Source organism: Protopterus annectens, chromosome 7.part0 (genome assembly GCF_019279795.1).
Source record: "Protopterus annectens isolate FY-2018-M chromosome 7.part0, PAN1.0, whole genome shotgun sequence".
Taxonomy (NCBI): Eukaryota; Metazoa; Chordata; order Ceratodontiformes; family Protopteridae; genus Protopterus; species Protopterus annectens.
In genome coordinates, this window is record NC_056739.1 from 338,275,413 (window position 1) to 338,296,873 (window position 21,461).

The window sequence follows — 21,461 nt, forward strand, 5'->3', positions numbered from 1 at the left end:
TCGCAGATAGCCGCAATTAAACATGTGTAGTAAAATATATACTGCAGAACATTATCATGAGGCTGCCTTTGCATTTTCCACAGCAGTCTGTAATGGTATAAATAAAAAACAACTTCCATCAAAAGTTTCCTCTACAGTTTTCACAATTATTTAACAAAATGCAAATGATGACTCCTACTTCACCATGAACCAATTGCCTGGAGTGAAATAAAAATGCTACTATGTTTTAGTTCTATTTTCACCTCTTAGACACCCTGATACATCAAAAAGAATGGTGAAAAACAGAAGCCGCCATTCTTTGTTGTCTCCTAATATTGTGATACAATCCCATAAACATTATTTTGGCTCACTGCTTGCTGCACGACATCTGTTATTCAACCAAATGAATATAGAGGATTATGAACAGGTCGGCAATTATAAATGCTTTATTATGTATTTGAGACACATGGCTGCCAAGATATTCACCTTGAGAGCAAAGCTCAACAGGTGAGTCCTGGCACTCATGTCAGGAACACATAACACAAAGTTATGATCTGCTGACCTGCTCATAATTCTTTGGTGGTTATCCTCTCCGTGTATTGCAGATTAATCAAAAGTAAAATTAAAAAACATGATGTGTTGTTCTTGCTTTGAAAGCTGGTAAAGCAGTAGGGGAACGGTTGATGTTTCATGTATTCCCTGTGTAAAGGAAGCGTTTTAATTCAAACTTCTTTAAGTACTTAGACAGTAGGCAGAAATGGGAGTTGAAACAAAGCAACTTCATGTCTGCTGCTGTTGTTTACTGCTCATCCCTGTCTGCTATTAGTGCAGACATAATGTTAACAGCATCTAGGAACTGCTTAAAAAGTGTTAAGCACTCCTCTAAGCATTGTTAAGGTCAGGTCTCTCACTATAACAGCAATGAACCAGGATATAATTTAACCAGTTTTTGAGTGTAATCAAAGTGCTCCATGCACTACAACAGCTTTCCTACTAATCTAGCCATCTGAATCTCCTTAACTGATAACCTCGATCCCCTATTATTTTTATTATGCAAACACTTTGGATGGTATTTAATATCCCCCATCTCCTGAGCCCGGCTATTTATCACTAGATTCCATAAAATGGCAGACAGGAAATATGGGCATCCCAGTAAAGTGCCATCTTAATGGCAGGAGAGGGTACTCTCCATCAGCGTACTAATATCTCATCCAACTGGATGTAATGTCACTGTAGTTCATGTGCACAAGTTGCCACATGCACACCTTTCACAACAACTGATCTGCCTGTATTTCCCTTTTAACTTGGTTACCAAGTTGAGCCACTGGGCTTCATTAAGGGATGAAAAGTTGCACATACGCCCCCCCCCACACACACCGGGACAAGAAAGTCATGATTAAACTGCTCGTTGTTATTCCTCTGACTATATCCTCCAGTGACAGCTACTGAAACCTTGTTCTCCAGGGTCACAGTCAGGCAGGAGTCCATGATTCAGTGACACTAAGCCAGCATCTTATTTTTTTTGTTACATAATAAATTATTCCCTGTGGTTCAGCATTCCCAACTTCTCAAATAAATAAATAAATAAATAAATAATTCACTGCTACAAGACATCCTTTAATTTGACATTCCATCTCTAGGTGTAAGTCTTCTACATATTTTCACATTACTCTCCATACAGGCTATCAGAAAAGTACTTGCATTCCATTCATAGATAAGTGTACTTTTCAATCCTCATAGCTGTACTGCACTGTTGGAAATATTGTGAAACCTGTTGGTGCCTTTAACATTTAAAGTTATAATATGTGGACAAACTAATATCTGTTATTCTGCTTTCAGTTTTCTAATTTCTCCAAGTCTTTTGGGTTTCTAATAGAATGGCAGGAATGAACCCCACTTCTAAGTTACAATAAGATTAAAGTTCATGAAATTAGTATTGTTACAATCTTTGATGTCAGCCAGAAGTGCTCTTCACAGCACCCACAATGTGCCCAGTAATGACGCCTGCAATTCGTATGGAGTTATATGTATATGTAATATATCTGATTGAAAATTATTTTTTATAAGACCCCGATGCTCCTACTACTATTGGAACTGACTGGGTATCCTTCTTCCACATTGCCCTTGTTTCTGCCTACAAATCCTGGTATTTTATGACTTTGTGTCGCTCTGTATGTAAGACACTGTAGTCAGTGGATACAGCAATTTCAAAGAGAAATGGTACATTTGTCTTCTTTTCATGGACTACTATATCTGGTTTTCTTGCATCTACTTTTTTAACTGTTAGTAACTGGTGATTACATGCGATATAAACTTCATCATTTTCTATAATGCTTTGTGGCTCATGTTTCCGGTATTTTTCAGTTACTTAAATATTATAATGGTTTCAGAATCCTCAGTGCAACAGTCTTCCCACATTATTATGCCTTTCAGTATACAGTCCTTCTGACACTAGTATGTCACAGCCAGCAACAAGATGTGCAACCATTTCCAATTCTGTTTTACAAAACCTCTGTTTTTCCCACATGTTCAATGGACTTTGTAAATCAACATGTATGTAGTTCACTATCTTGAACCACCAATATTAACCTTTCATCTTTTGGTTTAAATCCACCTCTCATTAACCATTTCTGCCTTCAATCCTGATCAACATGAGGTTGTTCCAAGAGTTTACTATACTTGCAACTATATTTATGCATTTTCCACATTTCTTACCCTCTCATCTGATCCTTCACCTTAAATTCTTTCTTTTGTTTTTGGCACATTCAGTTTCTGCCTGATTTTATCTACTTCTGGTTTGATTTCCATTCCCAGTTGCTGCCAATATGGTTCTGCTAAACTAAGCAGGGAAGTCATCTTAGATTTATTCTCCTGATGTTTTAAAACTTTCACTGCATTTAGTTCTTGTGATGTCAGCAGATATGTATGCATTAACAGAATTGCACATCTACACATGTAATCAATTTCAAGGAGGCCCATCCCTCCTTCAGAATGATGAATATATAGGTATGCATAGATGTTTATCAATCATTTGATGAGCATGAAGCATCCTTATTTTCCTATCCAGCCCATCCAATGCATTTTGTGGCCAGTCAGTCACTCCAAAACTGTAAGTCAGGACTAGAAGAACAAACTGGTTTATAGCTTGGACTTTGTTCCTAGGTGGCAACGCTGTTTTCAGTATAAATTTAAGTTTTTTTTAAATATTCCTTACTCAGATTTATTCGCATTTGTTCATGTTTTATAGTTGATTATTCATCAGTTCCCAAGTATTTATATATTCCCTCTTGCTTAAGTTCTTTTATTCACATTCCTTTTCCAAACTGATGTTTTCTTAGTGCTGCAGTTTTCCTGTTTTAAAGGTTGCTTTTGCTCATTTATTAAGACAAAATTACATTCTTATATCATCTGAAAAAGTTTTGACCACTCGCAGTTGTGCTTTCAGTTCCTCATCTGACTAACTATACAGTTTTACATCATCGACATAACGATGAGAAGTCTTTGCACTTTGTTGTTTTCTGGGAACCAAATTGTAGCCATGACCTCATCAGTTAAGTAGACAGCTTAATGGGTTAAGGGCAAGACAAAAGAGCAGTGATGGCAAGAGAGTCACCCTAGAATACCCCCCTTTGAATTTTTATCCCTGGTATAATAAGTTGTCCTTTAGCATGGCTTAACTGCAAAATGGTTTGCCACTGTTTCATGGTCATTGTAATGCAATCATAAAGTGTAGGGTGCATGTTATACATTTTAAGCACTTTTTTAATCATAAATGTGGGATACCATCAAATGTTTTTTTTTTGTTGTCTATCCATGCCATACTTAGATTCTTCCCCTTTTTACAGTTCTCCATTATGACCTTATTTAACAACAATGATCTTTTCTCCACATGACTTTATTTTATTATCCTTTTGTTTTATTGCTATGATTGAATTTTCTTCTTAAAGACTATATAATCTGTCAGCATCAATTCCAGTGTGTAATTCCTATGTCAATGGAAGACAAGCTATTGGTCTATAGTTTTTAGTATAGCTTGGAGGTTCACTCATAAGTAGGAGTATTGATTTGCCTGTTGTTAACCAGGTTGGTGTCTTTTCAGGGTGCGCATATAAATAGTTCTTACTCATGGCTTAATCTTTATGCAAAGATGTTAATATATCAGGAAGTTTGGTACTGCATCTGGGCCTGGGGTTTTACAGTTAGGAACTTTAATTAACTTTGTTTCAATCTCTTTGACCATTACTTTATGCCATTTCATATCCTGTACATTTGAATTTCTTATTCTCAGCTAGAGCGTCTTCTGCGTGGAGATATACGTGAATGGGCATACCTTTGTTGAAGGTTGTGCGTCAGGGCTGGTAACTCGGCACGTAAAAATCAACTACCAATCATTAGTGGACCGGAGTTCCGCTGTGGCGACCCCTAACTGGGAAAATTTGAAAGACACAACATTCTTTCTTTTACTTCTTCTATCCATTTAGCATCTTTGCTATGTCCCACAGGATATTTATAGATATTTCTCCAAGATGTATCGATTTCTTCTTATTTGATGATGTTTCAATTCCTTTTGCCTTGTTTCACAATTCTCAATAAAACTTTTTTGGGTCATCAATAAATTGCATATTTTGTACTTTTCCTTTATATTTATCTACATGTCTTCTATGTTTTCCTGCCTGTGCTAATATTTTTAGTTTATTACTTGCGACAGTACATGATAGAACCTGATCTGCTCTGATACTGCACATTGCTTTTAACACGTCTATCATTCTGAGTATTTTTGTTGATCTGTTCCCGCTTCTATACTCTTCCAACAGTGACACCATGTCATAATTGCTTTATAGTTTTCTCTGTTCGATACTTCCATAATGGCATCCACTTTCTCCTTCCTTTCCCTTACTACCTTGTGTTTTTGTGGTAAGACGTTGTCTGTTATAAATTTAGCTGCACAGTAATACATCTTATTTACTGCTGTTATATTGTAGGAATCTTTATGGTCAGTGCTAATTACTGTGTTTATTTGTTTTATCAAATTTCTAACCTTTTGCATTTTATTGACTTTCTGTAGTCTATTTCTTTCATTGACCTTAATGTGTTTGTCCATCTCTATTAAATCAAGCAACTCTTCTCTTAGATCATTTTCTTCTAAACTAAGGGCGCATTCTTTGTTCTCCATTTCCTGCAGGCATTCTACAAAAAGTTCCAAAGCATTTTCCTATGGCACATTCTCTTCAGTTTCATCCTGTGTCATCCATTGCTCTTTCATATGGGAACTTACTGGCCTATCACTTCACAACACTGAATGTGTCAGAGTTGCTACAGTTTCCTGTTCTTTCTCTTGCTGTGCAACTCCAACTGAACATTTGTACTGGTTTCCTAGGGAATGCTCCAAAGCGTCTTCATATGGCAACTGATCAGATGTTTCCTGCTCCACTGGTTTCTTCTTAATTGCTCTATCCTGCTGTGATGTTTTCTGAATTAGATTTTCTACACTAAATCCTTCACTTTGCAGGTGATCCACAACCTCAGTTTCTATTTATTTAACTTCTCCCTTAATAATCCCCTTTTCTAGTTCTCCTCTTTCTTTCCTTATTTTTTGTTTTGTAAAATTTTCCATGCCTGGATGCCTTTGCCTGTATTTCATTTCAAATAGCTTTGCTGCTGCTCTTTTATATTGATTAATTTTGCTTTCGCCTTTGCATAATTATAGTACCATATTGATTAATTTTGCTTTCACCTTTGCATAAATATACACCATGTCAATATTTCTTCTTCAGATGTCTCCTGCTCCTCCTATTTCTCCTTACTTTGGGGACTCGTTTCATCATGCTGTGATATGACCTATATTAGACTTTCTTTGCTAAATCCTTCACTTCGCAAGTATTCTATAACTTCAGCTTCTATTTTTTTAACTTCTTCTTTACTAATCTTCTGTTCTATGTTCCCTCACTGTGATCTTATTTTTTATTGTAAAATTTTCCATATCTGGATGCCTTTGCCTGTATTTCGCTTCAAATATCTTTGGGTCTGCCATTTTTGTGTTGATTAATTTGGCTTTCTCCTTTGCATAAATATTGCACCATATCAGATCTCTCTTTTCTATGTCCCGATTTCTTTTTTATACCTTTCAAAAGTCTCTGGATTTTGTTCTTTATATTTTTATACTTCCTCAGTCACTTCTTTTTCCAAATGGCCCACATTTTCTTGGTCCATATAATGTTTTTCATAACTCTGTTACATTAATGAACACAATTTTTTTTATTTGAAGCTTCTGACAGTTATTTCCTTGTGGAAATATTTTTCTTTCCTCTAATTTCTCGCTTAATATTTTTGTACATCTTCTGCTGGAAATGTTGGGCTTCCTGCATAATAATAACAATACATAATTTCTTTCTTATCCTCAATATTCCACTCAATCATCGTTATGGCTCTTTTTTGGCCTATCAGTTTTTGTGGTTCACTACTTCCTTTTACACAGGGTGACCATCTTCCCCTGTGCCTGACGTAGCCCCATTGTAGGTTTGTTTCTGTGTCTTGAGGATTCTATATTGTCATTTTTTCCAGTCCCAGCACAAGTGCTCCTACCAGGATTGGACACCTTTTTATCCTGGGTCTTGTGCACCCAGATATCTTTTTTTAACCTACTTCTGTCCATGCTATATGCTATATACTATATTAAATACAGTCTACATATATCAGTGTCATCTTGATGAGATTTTGTGAAAAACAGGGTCCACCTTGTGAAGGTACTCACCAAGACGTGAGGATGAATTCATTTCCAGCAATACTACTGTCCTTTGCTTGCTGACTTATCTCTCTGTTCTGACCCCCTTTCGGGTGTATAAGGTTTACACTGAATGCTTACGTCTGTCAGCCGTATTCTCCACCATCTTATACCCATAATGCAGTTTTTCAGCAGCACATACTGATCAAGTACCCTAGACATTATCTCTAAAGTTAGCCTTTAGCAAATATGCAGCTTTGATTAAATAGATGTAACATGATTAAAGAAAAGAAAGAAAAAAAAAACTCAATATATCAGCTGTCTAATTTTCAGTATACCTGCTAATGAAGATGCTTCAGTTTGGATCTTAACTACCTATCAGCTCTAAAAATGGATACAAGAACTATAGCATATCATACTCTTCACAATTAGTTCTGATGAACCCTTTGCAGCTCTGAATAAAGACATTAGAGTCTCTGGAAGTAGACATAACACTCTTTTTTCCTCAGATTACAGTTGTTTTTTACATAGTGTCTTATTAGCCTTATTTCAGATTATTAATGTTAACTCCACCTGAAGACCCGATCGTCTGACAGTATAGAAGCCACAGTATCACATGACAAAAAATATGGGTTGCCGCACAGTGATCATCATGGCATAACAAAAAAATATATAGGAAATACAATGCTAGAACTATGACATGTAAAAACTGAATGTTTATTCCAGCATCACCTTTAATATATGCCATACATTCTTCCTGTTTCTATGTATAATGTCAAAGCAGGTATCATTGCTTACCAAGTGCTTCTTTGGGAACACATATGTTATTTGTGCTTCTTTCAACTGCATTTCTTTCTGCAGGGAAATCATAAAGACACATCACTCAACAGGAAATGAAAGGCACACGAGTCACACAAATTTACATAAGTATATGATTTAACGAATGACCTGCACTATTAAAAAATCATCCTCTGTTACTATTTAATTGCTTCCACTTCTGGATTTACTTTAAAAAATTGTAGAAATGAGACTTATTTATTGATTTATTTTATTTATTTATATTTGTTAACCAGATAGTGTCTGACTGGGTTGAAAACAAAATGTTTTTCAGCAGAGAGCCAGGGAGAAAAGCTCCACAACCAAAAGAACATTATTAAAGTGCAAACTGTAAACTTATTTTAAGCAGTACATTGGTAAGAATTTGAAAATGAGCTTAACAAAAATATTACAGCAAAATCTAATAACAGAATACAATATAAACATGCATGTTTTAAACATGTTTTATGTAAGGTTAACACTGTGAGCTTTAGTTCCTGTGGTCCAGGGTTTGATTCTCTCAGCTCTCATTTCCTTACTGTATCACCTTGAGCAAATCACTTAATCGGGCATTGCTACTGGCATGGCCTTAAAAAAGGGACTGTGTGTCTGGTGGGCATGCCTGACTTAACAAATAAATACTATATTTTGATTTCTTTACCAGAAGACCTCATAATTCAAAGGACATCTGAATGCATGTTAATATGTACTAAATATACCTTGGATTGAGATGAATAGTGCAGTGAATAGTTTGCTTTCTGCTGGAGTTGTGTACTGGGTCTTTACATTCAATGCACAGTACTTGGAGGAAGGAACAGGTAAGCTGTACAACAGCATGATATTGTGTGCCTTACAGCCATTAAAATACATGTGCTGCTCTGAAAAGGAGGCACTATTCCAAAGGGCATATAGTACTGTAGGCTGCACATGAATCTTATAAACAGTACTTGAAGAATTCAGAAAAACATGGAATAGACGTATAATTGTATGCAACACTGTAGGCTGCCTGCTAGCATTATATATATGTACTCTTGGTTGTATTTAAGGGGGAGATATTATTTATAAAGGGTGGATTGCATGGAATACTACTTGCCCATACTATCAACACACACGTGGGATTCAGGAAAGGTGTTTAGTACTTTTAAGGGATGCACAGGACTCATACTGCAGGCCGTGCACTCATAGTCTTTATAGTACTGAAAGTATTTGGGGAAGGCTTTGAATACTACAAGGGAGGTAAAACTATGGTGGCTAAAGCAAGTCACAGAAAATCTTAGGGCAAAAAGGTCTATTGTTTATTTACAAAACAGAGAGAGCAAAGATTCAATGGAGGTGCAGAAAGAGAAAAGAGGAAAGAAGCACTATGGAGTGGATGAGAAACAGGAGGAAGAGAGGCAGGCAAAGTGCTTCGAGTGGTGGTGCACACATATGGCTCAGGTGACAAAGACTGTGCATCTACGGGAGAACTGTGAGCTTCATGGAAGAATATGGGAACTACATATAATAGTGAGGTGACTAATTATGTGACAAAATAAACAAAATAATTGGAGAGGAGTGGCACCAACAGTCTAGGTGACAGGATATGATGGGATAGGAAGAAAGGTTAATGATGGAAGACAGACTCAGCAATACAGCATAGGTAATTAGTCAGAGGCAAACAGCAAGCAGGCAGTATGCAATAAAACAGTAAAGGGAAGGAAGTGTCCAGGAAACATGGAGGAACTCTGGAAGAAACAGAATGTGGCAACCATTGAAAAATTAATCAGAAGGAATCTGAAGGGCAGATGTAGACAGCACTGAAGAGTCATGAGCAGGAGACATGGATGTAGCCATCCATAAGGCAGCAAGAGAGGAAGGTAGCTGGAAGAAGGTTCTCAGCCAGAAGGGTGGAAAGAGGCATAGTCATTCAGAAGATATAGTCAAACGGATAAGTTGCATTTACAGGGAAACAGAAGGCGGACAGATACAGCACAAACAGGAAGAAAGCAGGTAGAAACAGCTTGTAAAGAAAAAATAAGATGAGGTTGGTGGGGGACCTGTTCAACAGGGCTGTCAGGTAGGTAGCTGAGAGAGAGGGAAAGAAAACTGGCAAATGCTGCTTACATTGGGGACACACCACTACATACATCTATTCTATTAATCTAATTTTGGCATTATGGTTTCTACTTCTTGTTAGAAGTTTGTGCACTTCATTTTATCATGGGACCATCTGGGCACTTTAGAAACTATAATTTTTTTTCTAGCGCAAAGTCACCAAAAGGCCTATGACATGTTACAACCTCAAAGGGCTCACAGAATGACTAACGTTCAATCAGTTCAATGTCAACTTCTGACCTGATGAAAAATGAACATTTGGAAGTGATCATTTCTGCACTAATCTAGGCATGATGTAAACTTTACAGTTTCTGAATACAAGACACTTTCAAGACACTGAAAGATAAAGCTTCAGTCAAGGCAGATTAAATGCTGGCCATAATTCAGTCCTATAAGACAATATTTACTGGTAACCAGCATGTCAACAACTGAAATTGTCAGTCTTAAGGATATTTTTCAGTGTAGTTCACAATGGATCAATATTTTCACTTTAGTGGACTCATAGCTATTACAAATGCAGTGGGGAAAGACATGCAACTTCCCTCTGTAAAAGGTGCAGAGGAAGAGAGAGAGGCTTTGACCACATAGAATATTGATTTTTGTCAGTGATGTATTCTTTATGCTGGGTGTGGAAGGATTTTTAAAGTTTTACTATAGTGAGTATTAGTGAAATATACTTCTGTGATCACAGATTTGACTAAGAGTTACAAACCCTAAAATCAAATATCAGTTGAATGCATTCTTTTGACAAGTACTTCCATCTCAAGATATTAACTATTTCTTTATGTGTTTTGTTACCAATGGTTTCCAAATGAATGTAGCCCATTTTCAGAGAACACCTGCTATGAAAGTCAAATAGATACCTAGAAATTACAATAACACAAGACATTTACATTACTGTAATATACACCAGTTTACAGAAATGGTTAATGTGTTAAATGATTATGCAATCACTGAAAAACACAAGAGAAGAAGTTATGTGCTGCAAGTTTGTACTCCGTGTGCAGTATTTTCATCTATCTATCTGTCTGTCTATATAAACTGTGGTGGTGGTGCTGCGGTAGCATTGTCGCCTCAAAGCAAGACGTTCTGCCGTTCGATTCTCAGCTAGAGCGTCTTCTGTATGCAGACATGCGTGAATGGGCGTACCTTCGTTGACGGTTGTGCATCAGGGCTGGCAAACTCAGCACGTAAAAAAATCTACTGCCAATCATTCACAGACCGGAGTTCCACTGTGGCGACCCCTAACCGGGAAAAGCCGAAAGACACAAACAATCTGTCTGTCTATATATATATGTTGTATCTTGGCATCTCTTGTAGGTATGGCTACAAGAAGCATTGACTTGCAAAACACCATGCTGAATATAGAAGAGTCAGTTATTGGAAATGTATCTCAGTTCTACACAATTTGTGGGAGATGCACAATTCAAATCAATGAGGTATGTAGCATCAGGTTTCAAAAAGCATCATATTAACTAAAAATAAAGTAAGTTTCTCCCCATCATCAGATTTATGCAAGGGTCTACAGTCCCATACTGTGTTCTACTTCAGGAGATATACCGAAGACCTAAATATATTATATCTACATAAGATTAAATACAGACAAGTTAAGACATTTCCTCAGCTCCTCAGATTTATGTATGTGATTAGATTCCTACACAGATGTTTGCAAATGCAGGAAAACAAACAAACAAACAAAAAAAAACAAAAACAGCTGTCCCATAAACAAGGAAAAACAGACATATGTCTCTTCTTCCAGCCTGTATATGTTGAGCATATTTCAGGCATTATGTATGCTCTGCATTGACATTTATTCAAGAAAAGACCATCTGTATGCTCTGCATTGACATTTATTCAGGAAAAGACCATTAAGTCCTACAATACAATTGGGAATTCAAGTTCATATTGTTTTATGATTTACACATGGGATTGCTCTTTTAAACTAGTTTTAAAGTTCTGTTGCTTTGACAGAGAAATTTGAGGCAGGGCTTGTTTGAAAATGACCACTCTGCAGAGCACACTAATACTGCATTTATACATTTCAGGTACTGTTTATGTCTTTTAGCAGTTCCTGCTACCTGTACTTACCAGTAAATTCAGACTGTCTAGATGCTGCTTCAGTATTTTACCCGGACAATCGTTAGTCATCTTACACTTTATTAATGCTGCTCCAATAAACAGCAGAAAAAGCCTCAGCATAATCTGAAAATGGAGGGAAAAGTAATTAGCCTACATAGTCACCATTTGGAATGTGAAGGTTACATTTTCTGCCTATGCTTGACAAAGAGCAAGAAACTTTTTCAGATGGAATTTCACTAGTAACATCATCTATATGGAAATGTGTGTATATGTTTGTGCACACTTGTGTACTGGCACAGGTACATAGATACACATATACCATGGCAGTAATATTCATTATGCACTGCTAACATTCTGAAAAAAAATTCTGTACAATGATGCACCGAATAAAAAAGTATCAACCTGTTGAAGAGTCCAGTCTGTTAGTACCTTGAAACAATGATTGGAATAGATGGAAGCTAAATGCAGATGTGCACATATGCACAGCTCTGGGACATAAAATGACAAGATAAAGGAATGCACACGAAAAACACTGCACTGGCTCTTGCTAAAATTTACCTATTCAGACTAATAACTTTGTAGTGTAAGAAGGAATTTCTCCATAGAGAGAATTGCTTGTTTTCACTGCTGCCTGAAAAGGTTTCAGTTTTGCTAAGCAGTTTGCTCTGATTCACATGAATATATACTAAAGGCTGTGGGACTTAGACATGCAGTGACTGCCTGTAACTTATCTTCTGCTCACCACTTTATTCCAGTATACTCTTTTGTTGCAACTGTGCAATATGCTACATACTCAGTCAGACCAATCTTACAAGAGGTAATGCCTTCTAATGTGCAGTCCCACATATAGTTATTTTCACTGAAATGTAAGGCATTTTGCACTATAATCAGATGCACTAAGAAGTAAGTGAACCTGTCAAGTCATTTGTGGTATCCTGCATGAACTCTGTGAAACATGTTTAAAGGGAACAAGGCTGGCAGCTCTGTGGAGAAAGATGCGAGACCCAGACTGTGAGTTAGATGGCCAGGGATCCATTAACAATCCAAGTGGTGTTGGGCAAGGGGAAGGCATGGAGAGGATTGGACATAGCCAGCTCATTCATGACACTGTGAATGAATGCAGCATTAAAAACTGCAGGAGCAACACACACAGATAAGGTAGTTAATTTTGGAGGTAGTGGACAGGTCTGTTTCTTCTTCAACATCAGTTTCCGGTTCAACTTCCCTAATGTTATCCACATTGCCAGTTTTGTATACATTTTCCAATATTCTTTCCATCTCATTTTAATGCTTTCTGGATTGTTCAATGTCATTCCATTAGTGTCCTTAAGCATCCCCAATCAAGGTTGGAATTTTTGCCACAATCTCTTAATATCCTGATAAGTGATTCTGTTCTTTCCACGTACAACCTCCAATTCAGTTTTTTGACAGATATTCTTATATCATTCCTTTTCTTTCCAAATTTGAAGTTGAAACTCTTGGTTCATCTGTGATACTTTCTCTGTATCACCAGAATATTTTGCTTGTCTTCTTTGTTCTGCTACTTTTTATAGTTTCTTCTGAGATCCAAGGTGTTTTTTTTTTCTAGAGTGTTTTTTTTATTTAAACGAAGAAGTCATAGCAGCAATTAAAGCTTTATCGAACAAGTCACCTGGCATTGACAGTATTCCAATTGAATTAATCAAAGGCTCAGAAGGTGCTATCATGGCTTTCACTCAACTGTGTCAACAGATTTGGAAGGGAAAAACATGGCCAACTAACTGGAGCTCATTGTTCATACCTATACCAAAGAAAGGTGATGCCAAGGATTATAACAACTGCAGAATGATTGCATTAATTTCACATGCCAGAAAAATACTGCTGAAAATAATATACCAAAACAAAAAAGAACGCCAGCACCAAAAGAGAATCTGATAATATATTGTTTATTATACTGAAACTAGACCGGTTTCAGCACAAGGCTTTACTCAGTAGTACATAACATAGATGTAAATGTCACCTGCTTAAAAACCTCCGTGAATCAGAGAAGAATGACATCACTTCCTGTTATTAACAAAATAAATGAAATAAATTATTAAAATATACAGTGATGTAATGAGTGGTAAGTCCATATTAATTGGGTATGAAAAGAGAAATGAATTTGTTGAAAATCATAATTAGACATATTTCTGAAGATAAAAAAAGGTTATTGTTATGATACACATAAGTGCTAAAGAAAAACATATGAAGTCAAAAAATATAATAAACCATCACGTGTCACATGATGTTGACAGGAATATCATCTGAATGTTGTAATCATCTATATAAGAAATATAAAATATCACACAATTATTAGAGCATAAATCATAGTTTATCATTCAGTCCTGGAGGAAAAAGCCCCCCAAGTTTGATTATCCATCTTTTTTCTTTTTTATTCAAGATGTCATGCCATCCAGTTTTAAAAGAACGGTTACCAGTGATATGGTCAATGATTGTAAATGAAAATTTGGCAGTGGGATGCTTAGTGGTATGTCTGTATAGTGCATTAGTGATTCTATGATTTCTGATATCCCCTAGGTGTTCAGATATTCTGATGCGAAATTGCCTGGATGTTTGTCCAACATAAAATGCTTGACAAGTACAAGTTGCCAGATAGATTATCCAATCTGAACTGCAGTTACCAAAAAAATCAATATTATAAAGTTGACCAGTATTTTTGCTGGTAAAGCTTTTGGTTTTAAAAATGTAACTGCAAAAACTGCAGTGACCACAGGGAAATGTGCCTATAAGTTTATCCCCTGTTAGTGTCCTCTGAGAAAATGTATCATCCTTAATATTTGTTCTTTTATAATGTGAGAAATAAGAGCCAAGTGTTTTGCCCTTTCTGTATGAAAAGTAACAACGTTCCCCAAGATAACCCTCTAAAAGAGGATGGGACTTCAATATGTTCCAATGACTGTTAACGATGTTGATCATATTTTGACTGTTTCTACTATAAGTCGTAATGAATCTACATGTATCAGAATTAGTTTTTCTGCAATCTGCATGATATTGTAAAAGGGAATCCCTAGGTTTATTATTGCTCCATTCAACTGCGGAGTTAATAATATGTGGGGGGTATCCCCTGGACAAAAACCTACTGGCTAAATCTTCATGATGTTTGTTTAGATCCACTTTGGAAGAGCATATTCTTTTGATCCGAAGAAATTGAGATTTAGGTATGTTGTCTATGATATGTTTTGGATGGAGGCTGTTGGCATGCAAAAGGGTATTGTATTGTGGAAATTTACGAAATACCGAGGTTTTGAGTGTGTTGTCAGATTGTCTTTGTAAATGAACATCCAGAAAGTGTATTTCATTCTGATGATACTCTACAGTGAATTCTATACCCCAAATATTTCCATTAAGATGTTCGATGAATTCCTGGAGATAATCGCTACCTCCTTTCCACACTAGCCAACAGTCGTCCAGGTATCTTCTCCAAATGTCAATCTCCAGTGAATATACATTATGCATTACATCATATATGATCTGTTCTTCGATATAGCCCATAAAAAGATCCGCATAAATGGGTGCGAACGAGGCACCCATGGCAGTGCCCTGTATTTGCCAGTAGCAGTCTTGTTGAAAATAAAATACATTCTTGGTAAGAATGTGTCCAGCCAAGCATACAAGTAGCATATTTAATCCAGGGGGATACATATTGGATTTATTGAGCCAAAATTCCAAAGCCATTAATCCTGCCCAATGTGGAATGCTGGTATATAAGGATTTTACATCTAAAGTGCACATTAGCCAGTCCGATTCCAGCTGGGATTCAGAAACAATCTGCAAGAATTCAGTGGTGTCCTGGATTCTGGCTGAAATAAGCGCTAGCAACGGTTTAAGTTTTTCAGTGAGGAACATCGATAAAGGTTCAGTGAGTGATCCAATACCAGATACAATGGGTCGACCCGGTGGTTTGTGCACAGATTTATGGATTTTAGGTAAGAGGTAGAAATATTGCTTAGCTGGATCTTTAACCATAAGGTGTAGTTTGGTTTTATCAGAAATAATACCTGCTTCGACAGCTTGTTCCAGGAAATCATTGATTTCATTCTGGAAGTTGGGTGTCGGGTCAATGTCCATTTTCATGTAATGATGATGGTTAGACAGTTGTCTATTTCCTTCATCCCAATAGCAATCGGTATCCATAACAACGACCGCACCCCCTTTATCAGCAGGAACAATAACTATATCAGTATTGTTTTTAAGCTGTGTTAAAGTGAGTTGTTCTTTTTTGGAAAGATTATGCCTCTTAATATCATCTGAACTAAGAAGAAAATGTAAATCCTTTATTACAGCCTGCTGAAAAACAGCAACATGTTTATCCATCGGGGGATTAAATGTTGATTTGTGAAATCTAAAATCTGTGGATCTTTGAGTATCGTCAGTATTACCATGTTGTTTAAAAAATAATTTGAGATTAATCTTTCTACAAAACTCTATTGTATCTGATACAAGTGAACTTTCATCAATAAAAAATCTGGTAATAAAACTCAGACCTTTATTGAGCAGTGAGTATTGATCATCTGATAAGACATACTTAGAAATATTTAACACATTGGTACATGATTCATTTATTTCACTATTGACATGAATAGCTCCTCTAGACTTGTTACCCCTGTGTTTTCTTCCTGCCCGGTGTTTCCTCCCCCTAAAGGGACATCATTAGTTCTACCCCTCTTAGCATGGGGTGATTCACCAGTACTGATTGATTCTGTGTCTGTTGTGGAGGATTCCTCACCGGAAGTGGTGTGGCTGAACCCTGTTTTTTTCAGAATGGACCTGGGCCTCTTCTTCCGTACAAAGGACGCATTCTTGGTGCCCTGAGCGAACCTCACTCCCCTCTGTGACTCAAATTGTCTACCCTTCTCATAGTCCTCCTTATCTCTAGCAAATTTGTGAAGTTTTTTGCTTTTTAGATTGTTCTCCAAGGTGGATATTTTCTTGGATAATTTGCTCAGACAATTTTGGAAGTTTGTGTTTTCCTCAAAATGTTTGAGGCTATTACATGTTTTCTCTACTTCGAGAATATTGGCATGGACAATTCTTTCATAAAAGGATGCCAATATATTGACTCTAGCCATTATGTGTATTATAACAATAACCCTTTTTTTATCTTCAGAAATATGTCTAATTATGATTTTCACAAATTTATTTCTCTTTTCATACCCAATTAATATGGACTTACCACTCATTACATCACTGTATATTTCAATCATTTATTTCATTTATTTTATTAATAACAGGAAGTGATGTCATTCTTCTCTGATTCACGGAGGTATTTAAGCAGGTGACATTTACATCTATGTTATGTACTACTGAGGAAAGCCTTGTGCTGAAACCGGTCTAGTTTCAGTATAATAAACTATATATTATCAGATTCTCTTTTGGTGCTGGCGTTCTTTTTTGTTTTGGTCTACTTAGCTCACTTGCCGGGCACCAGCCGTACTTGCTAGCTGCCTTTTCTTGGACTACATGAAAATAATATAACAAAGGTGACAATCTTACATTGAGCTAGAACTAACCAAAGTTCAGGTTGGTTTCAGAAAAGATCGAGGAAGAAGAGACAATATTGCCTTTGTTAGATGGATATTGGAGAAGAACAAAGAATACCAAAAACCTGTCTACTTTTTCTTCATCTACTACAGCAAAGTTTTGACTGTGTGGATCATGATAAACTATGGAGAACTCTATCACAAATGGGATAACCCAAACACATAACTCAGCTAATAAAGACCCTTTATGAAAATCAAGAAGCAGCAGTCAGAACTGAATATGGCAACACTGATTCGTTTCCAATAAAACGTGGCATCAGGCAAGGGTGCATCTTATCACCTTACCTGCTCAACATTTACTGTAAAGCCATCTTCAAAAAAAACAAATTTGGAAGAAGAGAGCATTGGTTTTAAAGTTGGCAGCTTAAATATAAGCAATCTGTGCTATGCAGATGACACAATGCTCATCACCAGCAGCAAAGAAGACATGCTGTATCTGTTGAGAAAAGTCAAAGCTGAAAGTCATAACATGGGATTAGAATGGAACACAAACAAGATGAAAATTATGAACATAGAAAATGACAATATTTCTGAGCTTAAAGATGATAGTATAGAAGTTGTAAAGAATTTTAGTCTTCAGGGCTCTTTTGTAAACATGGAAGCAACTAGTAGGGAAGAAATACTTCACAAAATAGCACTTGATGGCTCTATAATGAAGGCTCTTCGAGAAAGTATTCAAAAGCAAAGAAATAATGCTCAAAATGAAGATCAGACTTGTCCATGCATTCATTTTCTCAGTGGTCAATTATGGATGTGAAAGCTGGACACTATCAAAATGGGACAGAAAGAAGATTGACTCATTTGAACTTTGGTGCTGGAAAAGAATTCTATGCATGCCGTGGACCATCAGGAGAACAAACAAATCGATTTTGGAAGAGATCAACGCAGCTATGTCACTTGAAGTCCAACTGATGATGTTACGACTCTTATTTTGGTCAGTGTGGAAGGACATTATGTTTGGGAAGACTGAAGGAACCATGCAAAAAGGGTGATCTGCAACCAGCTGGCTGGACACATTGATGACAGTCACAGGGATGGCACTGGAGGACCTCATCAGACTAGCATGGAATTGACCTCTTTTTGGATCTTTAATTCATCAAGTCACTAAGACTCAAACCTGAATCAATGGCACCTAGAGAGAGACAGAGAGAATGAGAGAGAGAGAGAGAGAGAGAGAAAGAGAGAAAGGGTCTGGACTCACTGCAGTCATAATCTTATATTTTTGTTAAACTTTTATAATTTATCATATCTTAGAAATTTTATAACCTAAACATTTATCGTTAGAACGTTTTTTTGATAACCAGACATAAACTTTCATTGACAATAGGAAATTCCTTCATGAGTGCATGTTTATCGAGCTATTTACAGAAACATGAAAATATGCTTATTAGTATAACTAGCAGAATAATTGACACTATTTCTCAAGATGTGCAACTTACAGTGCAAACTTGAAAGACAGTTCTCTTTGACAAATCAAAGGTTTTACCTGATGTCATGTAACAATCAATGTCACATATGTTACTATTGTTTATTTTCATAAATACTAAAGAACAACTAGCAAACTGTCAGGTACAGTATGATATAAAAGGGCACTGAGAATGAATTTTTTCTGTCTCCCACCATGGCATATCACCCAATACCCATCAATGGCATATAGGGCTCTCAGTTATGAAAACATAAATATGAAAATATGAATAATACGTGAACAGTGATTAATTTCTCTACTGGAATGAATCCTAGATTAACAATCACAGTCTTGTTTTGTTAATCAGTCCTTGCACCTTCTAATATTGCCTATTATCTGGTGACTCACTTAGTAAACGAGGCCAGACCCAGTAAAGTTCTGGACATCATAAGGAGCTATGGGTGTGAACTGGAAGTATAGAAACAGATGCAATATGCTTGAATGAGTTAAACACGCTGTTTCTAGCCAATACCTACTATAACTGATTTAGTCGCTGTTTAATCAGCAAAGCAGAGAAAAAAAATTATCTTTTCTGTATAATGTATCATAAATTTGTAGGTCAGAGTAATGCATATTTTACTTGGATGAAAAAGATAAAGGGATTTGCAATCTGAGTCAGTAATCTGACTGGTGAAACAATACTGGGAGTACCTCAGGTTCACCAATTTACCTTCTATTACTAATTAAGTACTCAAATTTCAATTACAGAAAACAAGAACATGACAAAAATACGCATACTTCTGTAAGAGAGACACCACGTGTACATTTTCTTTGCAATAACTGAAATATTAGTAGTGTGAAAGCAAACACAAGAAAGGCATAAAACTAATTCTTTCACTAGGTAGTTTATCGAATTGCGTGTGTAAAAGAAAAAGAACACTTAATTTTCTTCATTTTTTATCCACATTTTTCATATTATACATTTTTAGAAAGGCACTGGAGCAGAAATCTAGCTGTATTTTACTTTAAACCTAATCATCATTCTTGGCCACAGCAATGCCTATAAGCTTCAGTATGAAAGTATCAGTTTGCAAGATAAACATCAATTTTCCTTTTTTGTGCTGTAAATGGCAGGTATTTCCAAGCTATTCAGTACAACTTTAAACATACTGTGTTTTTTTTTATCTAGAGGTATTAAATTTAAATTTACCCGAGTACTACTGCAATCACAACTTTAAAGCTCTCATCCAGTTTGTAATAGAGATAAACACCACAGCTCTTTTCTGTTGATGGTATCTGGATTCTGACCGTGCCTTTAACTGAAAACTGACCAACTACAGGCCTAAGGCAATCACTTTTGAAGACATTGTCAATTCCCTCTGTCACTTCTATTTCACATGATGACTCAGTGACTTTTAAGTTCTTTGGATAAATAGCAGTTCTGCATCCAGTTCTTAAGCAGGAACAAATTGTGTGGTATCCGACATATATCTATATTTATATATCTATATCTATATCTACTTCTCTCTCTCTCTCTGTATATATATTTATATATATATATATATATATATATATATACACACACACACACACACACACACACACACACACACACACACATATATATATATATATATATATAGAGAGAGAGAGACCAGTACTGCCCATGTAAAGCTGTTGGGTTGTTCTACTGTGAAAGGCTTTGATTATGAATAACCTGTTAGAATCACTTTAGTATGCTTACGTCTGACGATTCAGCAGCCCTGTGTCTTCCCTTTGCATCCTTGGCACCTCCCCCTTCTCTCACCTGTACTCAGGTGTCTGCTACCTTCCCTATTTGTCACTTCTACTGCAACAGTGTCATTGAAATGTGTTGTCTTGGCTTTTCCCTATATTGACTGTCTTTTTCCAGATTATTTCAATAATTTATATTGCCTAGCACTGTTCTTCTGTAGGTTCATACTGCCATAAACGTACATTAACTTACGTGGAAGTGGAAGCACATATTATGGACAGTTACACAAGACTGCAAGCATATGTTCATGACCAAATGCTAAACTGCAAACATGTCAACCTCACATTATATTGCATCCTTCAAGAAGACTGCACAGTAGGGCAAATTCCAGCATTATAGGTGTTTTATTTCCTATAAGTAGACTACTAGGGTACTTTGTTAGTTCACCTAAGATTTTTTGTTTAAACACTTTTAATTAAATTTTTCAATAAAAGCAAAAAAACGCTAAAATATATAATTGCCAAGATATCTGAAATGTACAACTTAAAACAAAGAACTAAATAAAAAAAATAAGAACACTATAATTTAATCAAGTAACCTAATAGAACACTAATTCAAAAGAACCTACATAAATACTTTCAATAAAACACTAAATAATATCTATCTCTCGCTTTCTCTCTCTCTCTCTCTCTCTCTATATATATGTGTGTGTGTGTGTGTATGTGTGTGTATATATTTATATATATATATATATATATATATACACACACACACACACACACACACACACACACACACACACACACACACACACACACACACACACCTGAGCATGCGCACACACACTCACACGCTTGATTCCACACTAGAACGGTTCCCAAGGAAACAGTCACAAAATGCACATATTGCATGCATGCTGTAAGTGCAAAAGCTGCTGTAAATTATGTCCTGCTGAACTGTAATGACTAGAAATTTGCTATAAAAGTTTAGTACTCAGATAAGTAGGAACATGTGCATGTATATATTCTTTGAGTTGGGGAGTTAATTAGCATT

General features: G+C 36.2%; 1 protein-coding gene across 1 annotated transcript in view; it reads right to left on the minus strand.

Moving 5' to 3' along the window:
- LOC122806454 (mucin-12-like) overlaps positions 1 to 21,461 on the minus strand; it is an 88,968-nt gene that overhangs the window by 44,778 nt on the left and 22,729 nt on the right. Inside the window, exons 2-3 of the mRNA XM_044076913.1 lie at positions 11,699 to 11,812; positions 7,499 to 7,555 (exon numbers count right to left, since the gene is read on the minus strand). Of these exons, the coding sequence (XP_043932848.1) occupies positions 7,499 to 7,555; positions 11,699 to 11,812 (171 nt within the window). The remainder of the gene's footprint in view (positions 1 to 7,498; positions 7,556 to 11,698; positions 11,813 to 21,461) is intronic.